This window comes from Harpegnathos saltator, unplaced genomic scaffold (assembly GCF_003227715.2).
Source record: "Harpegnathos saltator strain DR-91 unplaced genomic scaffold, Hsal_v8.6 scaffold267, whole genome shotgun sequence".
Lineage (NCBI taxonomy): Eukaryota > Metazoa > Arthropoda > Insecta > Hymenoptera > Formicidae > Harpegnathos > Harpegnathos saltator.
The window spans coordinates 170,838-177,107 of record NW_020230058.1 but is presented as its reverse complement, the minus strand read 5'-3'; the positions used below and the strand labels follow the sequence as shown (position 1 = coordinate 177,107).

The following is a 6,270-nucleotide window of genomic DNA, read 5'->3' as shown; positions in this document are numbered from 1 at the left end:
CGTTAAGTATTGGGTCTGGGAAAAAGTTCGTGGCGTTTTTTTAGTAAAATTCAACTGGTTTTCTTATAGTATGAAAATGAATTTATTTAAACCAAATATGCTCCATTATTATCGATAACGTTTCGCCATTTTTCGAGTAGATGCCATGATGCCATCAGTGAAGAACTTCTGTGGTTTCTGGTTGAAAAACTGAATCAAGTGGTTTTCACAGGCTTCTTTTGAAACCAGCTTAATTCCATTGAGAGAGTTCTGCAGAGATCGGAACAAGTGATAGTCAGAGGGTGCTACCCCCGCCGTCGTCGGGTTGCATGTTGGTGGATGGAGGAGATCGCGGAACTCCGCGACTCCTCCGTCCAGGCCAGACGGTTAGTGTACCGGACCCGGCGAAGAGACGGGGATGTCGCGAGGGCGCAGGAGGGCTGCCTGGCTGCCAGGAAGGCCCTCCGAGTCGCCATCGCCGAATCGAAGCGAGCAGCCTGGGAGCAGCTGACGAGCTCTCTGAACGACGATCAGTGGGGGCGCCCGTATAAAAGAGCGATGGGCAAAACCCGCCCTTGGGCGCCCCCGCCAACGGAGACGTTGGACAGCTAGGTCCTCGAGGGCCTCCTTGACACCCTTTTCCCGAGGGTGGAGGGGGCCCACCCAAGATTCCCTTCCCCGAAATGGAGGAGGAAGACTGGGATGAGGACCTGGCTGTGGGACCGGAGGAGCTCATCAGGGCCAGGAGACGACTCGGAGGCAAGGGGAAAGCCCCAGGCTCTGATGGAGTCCCTGGTCGAGCCTGGGCTCTCGCACTTGGCGAAGAGAACCTGTCCGCGGCACTATGCGGGGTTTTTAGTGGGTACCTCAGGGAGGGAGTATTCCCCCCGGTATGAAGGAGGGTCAAACTGGTCCTCCTCCCCAAGGAGGGTAAGCCACCCGAGAGCGCGTCGGCCTATAAGCCGATTTGCCTGCTGGACGAGGCGGGCAAGATGCTCGAACGCATCGTTGCCGACCGCCTCGTCCAGCATATGTCCTCGGAGGGGCTAGATCTCTACGACCGTCAGTATCATCAAAGCTCCATACCAATATCGACACTGCTGATATGCTTATCTTGCTGGACTTTTTCAAGAATTTCATCAGTTTTTTCAGTGATTGGACGACTAGAACGTGACTCATCTTTCACATCAAAATTACCAGAACGAGAGCGAGCGAACCATTTCCGCGCAGCAGATTTTGATAAAATACCTTCACCGTACACAGCACAAATTTTTTCACAAGCCTGCGCAGTGTTCTTCCTTTTGTCGTAATAATATTGCAAAATATAGCGCAATTTTTCACTACTTTTCTCCATTTTCAAACGCAAACAACTTTTCAACCACTGCACCAATTTCGATGTTTATACACTCAAAGTAACGCTGGAAGCGTCATCTTTCCAACGAGCGTTTAGTGGTGTCGCTGCGATATGTGCTTCCTGAGTTATTTGCAATTGACGCCGTCTATCGGGAGAAACGCCACGAACTTTTTCCCAGACCCAATATATACGTGCCAATATATTTTATCAAGAGACACGGCAGTGTCTTGCGCCAAGTGCACGCGAGAGCGACGCGACGTGCACGGGCCGCGAGACCGGCCGGGTGTCTTTACACGAAGCACTTAGTTGATCGGAGGCAAAATTATCGTACCACCCAAGCGACTAATCTGATCGAATTCTAAATGAGCTTAATGGACTCCTTGGGGTCGATTTACATAACAAAATTGTATTTACTTTTGTCCTACGTGCACTGTAAGTCGAAATATTGGTGCGATATCAGGAGAATATGGTGGATGCGTTAAGACATCCCATTTCAGGCTCTTCAGTTTGCGCAACGTCTTTTTCGAAACGTGTGGTCTGGTGTTGTCGTGATGAAAGACGACTCCCTTGCGATTTGACAAAATCGGACGTTTCTCTTTTATTTCTCGATTCAGATTGGTTAATTGGCGACAGTACTTGTCCGAATCAATCGTTTCGCCAGCGGGGAGAAGCTCGAAATAGATTATGCCCTTGCAATCCCACCAAACAGAGAGCATCACCTTCATCGGGTGCAAACTGGCCTTTGGCATTGCGTCACCATGCTCACCTGATTGTTTCCATGTCCGTTTGCGCTGAACATTGTTGTAGAGGACCCATTTCTCATCGCCCGTCACTAGTCGATCCAAAAACGACTCCTTATTGAGCCGCCCGAGTAAAGAAACGGCTGCAGAAATTCGCTTGATTTTGTTCTTCTCGGTCAGCAAATGGGGCACCCATATATCGAGCTTCAAATCGAATCCCATCTTTTTTAAACGCCGAAAAGCGGTTGATCGGTCAACGTTTAGTGTTGTAGCAACTTCTTCTGTTGAAATTCGCGGATTATTGAGCACTAAATTACGCAAAACATCGTCATCAATGTCAAAAGGTCGACCAGAGTGTGGCTCGTCTTCAAGGTTAAATTCTCCGCGCCGAAATTTAGCAAACCATTTTTCCACAGTTCGTTTAGCTGGTGCTTCATCCTGATAAACATCCTGAATGTTTTTTACGGCTGCGGCAACGTTTATTCCCTTCTGAAACTCGTAAAGCATAACATGCCGTAAGTGTACCTTATCGATACTCATTTTTAAAGTGATATTTCTCGAAGCAGTTTGTATGAAAACAAATGATTTTTTTTTTAATAACAGCTGAAGACGTCACCTTTTCAACGTTATATAATATGTAGATGGAAGTATTAATGACAACACTTTACGACGCTTATAACTCCATCTATTGAAACTCCGCACGAACTTTTGCACTTACCCAATAATTCCATAACTTAAAGACAATGAAAATTGCTTTCTAATGACATATACTCTATCCATTACCTCAAACTTAACGCTTATTCTTTCAATTAAATATTTCATTCCTGACGGTAAGAAAATGTTTATTTTTTCTATATAGTTGGTTGACGTATCCTCTACAATTGATCCTCTATAATATCCTCTACAATAACAGTAGCAATTGTACCATTTACAAGACCCAAACTAGCATCAATATTATCATAACTTTTGCTCCGATCTTAATAATAATTTGTTTCGAAAGGTCAGCTTTTTTAGAATTATTATCATCATTATCTGACAATAACTTTAATACTTTCTTTTTTACATATTAGATACATTCAATAATATCTTCAGCAATCAATAATATTTCTTTTGAAGATATACGATTTAACATTGCAAGATTTAGAACATCGCACATATGACAAGTAGGAAATAAGCATACAGTGTCCGGTGGCAAATCATTGATAAAGTTACATAATTCATTTAATCTAGACTCAAATGAAATGTATTTGAAAGATATTTTTCTACTTTCTAGAATTTTTGAATCAGATTTAGTCAGTAAACCAATTCGAATTCTGAATAATAAATTGCAATAAGATGTATCTTTGTTGACACATATTGATTGTTAATTCGTCATAGTCAAATAAGGTAGCCCACAAATTAACAGTACCTAAAGAACCAAGATATTTATTAATATTTGCATCCGATAATTGTATAAAAATATGATCTTTGTATAGGTAATAAAGGTCGTAATTGAAGTACATGAAAAACGAAGCAACGAAAGCAAATAAAATTAAAAATATTTAAACAATGGAAAATAAAATTAAGATATAGACAAAAACGCTTGGCGTACCCAGATATTATATTATATTATAAACTGTCAAATATATAAATAGTGTTAACACATTCAATATTAACTTTTTTTTAGTTTTTTTTAGTTAACACTTTCAATATTAATTTTTTTTTAGAAATATAGATTGCCATTATATAATTATAAAATGTACCAACGCAATTATTAGAAGATTGAAATGTATAATCTATTACAACTTTTGTTTTAATGCATCTTGGGTACGCCAAATGTTTTTGTCTAAATCTTAATTTTATTTTTCATTGTTTTATTATTTTTAATTTTATTTGCTTTCGTTGCTTCGTTTTTCATGTCTTACACAACATATTTTCGCATTATCAGTTGGCGTAACTTTTTGATTTCATTACTTTTTTTTAAAAAGATTAAAAAGTAACATTTTTTGTACAAACTTGCATTAATAATTTTTCCTGAATATTTTTTTCCATGCAATGAAATAATTTTTGGGGAATTTTTAAAATATAACATCCCATATTATTTTCTTGGTCCTTATTCTTTTATAACATTTTTTAAAATGTATATTTGCGGAACAAACGCTGGAACGTGTGTACTTGGAGCTTCTTCTTCTTTTTTTTTAAAGTAATTTTATTTGGTTTTCACATCTTTTTTACACACATTTGAATTATTATAAATAGTACTGAGTTGGTAACATTTTCATCAAATATTGAAGATCCTTTTCTTGACAGTTCGATGTCGCTTATCTCATGCACATGTATTTTATATATTAGAGTATATTCTCAAGTTCAACACAAAAGGTTCAGTTATATTTATTACTTTTAGGACCGGCTTATCAATATTCAGTTAAGTTAAATTTGACTAATAGTTAAGTGCTAACTGTAAGTTATATGTTTATCAATGCGGGGTAACTAATAGTTACACATGAACTGTTAGTTAAAGTGTTTGTTAAAGTAACTAGCAGAATTTTTGTCTGCTAAGTACAACTGACAGACGGAAAGTAACCAGATTATGTGTCAGTCTGTATATAGTGACTGTGCGACATAAACTTAACCTTACTTTTGTGTTGATGCGACTCTAAACAACGAACATATAGTGTAACGATTATTTAATAATTACTCGGGAAAAAAATTTTAATATGAATTTTGTCCATATATGATCATGTATAATCATATATAATTACATATGACCATATCGAAAAATATGCTGTTGTGAAGTAAATGAAATAAATGCTTATATTTATGGTAGCCCATGATGTTTAACTTCATCAAATTATGTTTTCCTTTGTTCATTTAATAGTATTTTTTTCTGTATGTGCATATATAATAGATATGGTCATATACAGTACATATGATGTACCATATATGAACAAAAATTATAATTATATATAATCATATCTAATTTTATATACTAATGTATGAACTTTCTTTCCCAGATAGTTATTATTCTCAATATGGATTTAAACGATTTCATTAATGATGATGAAGAAATTATTGAATTCCTGGAATGGGAAAGAAGACTATACATCATAAGAGATAGAATCAATTATTTTGCCAGATGGGACGAGTTGGACTTTTTTCGACGATTTCGGTTAAAAAAAGAAACAGTTTTGATCATTCTAGAACAAATAGAAAATGTCATAGAAAGTCCTACAGATAGGTATCTACATATAATTTGGTATTGATTACTAAATTAAAATAATAACTAATAAATATTTTTTTCAGAAATCATGCTATTAGACCAATCGATAAATTGATATTAACTTTGAGATACTATGCATTAGGCACAATGTTAATAGCAGCTGGAGATTTTGTAGGTGTTAGCAAGAGTTCTGCTTGCAAGATAGTCATAGAAGTGTCAATTGCGATTGCACAACTTGCTCCTCAATATATAAAAATGCCATCTGATGCTGAGGAAATAAATAAGGCTCGAATAGAATTTTATAGCAGAGCAAGAGTTCCAAAAATAATTGGTGCTATTGATTGCACATATGTTAGGATCCAATCGCCTGGTAAATTATTTTTAAGTAAACTTTTTTCATAAATACTTTATACATATTTCTTATCTTTTTTAATGCTTTTAAAGGTGGAGCGAATGCAGAATTATTATTCAGGAATAGGAAAGGTTATTTTTCCCTTAATGTGCAAACAGTGTCTTCAGCTAATCTTAAAATATTAGATATTGTAGCACGCTGGCCAGGATCAGTTCATGACCAAACAATATTTAATAATTCGAGAGTAAAGGAACGACTTGAAAGCAACAAGTTTGGTAATAGTTTACTGGTTGGAGACAGTGGTTACACCAATACAATGTTTGTCATTACTTCGTTACTTGATATTCACAATAACATCGAAGAACTATATAATGAGGCAATAATTCGCACACGCAATCCTGTAGAACGATAATATGGCGTATAGAAAAGACGTTTCCCTATATTGTCCTTAGGACTACGGTTGAAGTTACAAACGAGTATGGCTGTTATTGTCGCCACAGCAGTATTGTACTACATGGGCTGAAAAGTCTTTGGCTTAACAATGAAAAAACGATTTTTTTAATGAAAAAAGTGTTTTCTGCCTCGACATAATCTCCATTTAGAGTAATGCACTTAGTGTAACGGTCCGCTAACATTTCGATGCCGG

At 37.0% G+C, this 6,270-nt stretch overlaps 1 protein-coding gene across 1 annotated transcript; it reads left to right on the top strand.

Moving 5' to 3' along the window:
* Nucleotides 1–5,084: 5,084 nt before the first annotated feature.
* On the top strand, nt 5,085–6,147 carry LOC105192069 (putative nuclease HARBI1). Its single transcript, XM_025299342.1, is given in 3 exon segments — nt 5,085–5,290; nt 5,356–5,642; nt 5,717–6,147. Coding segments are annotated over 3 exon segments (924 nt in total).
* Nucleotides 6,148–6,270: the final 123 nt, after the last annotated feature.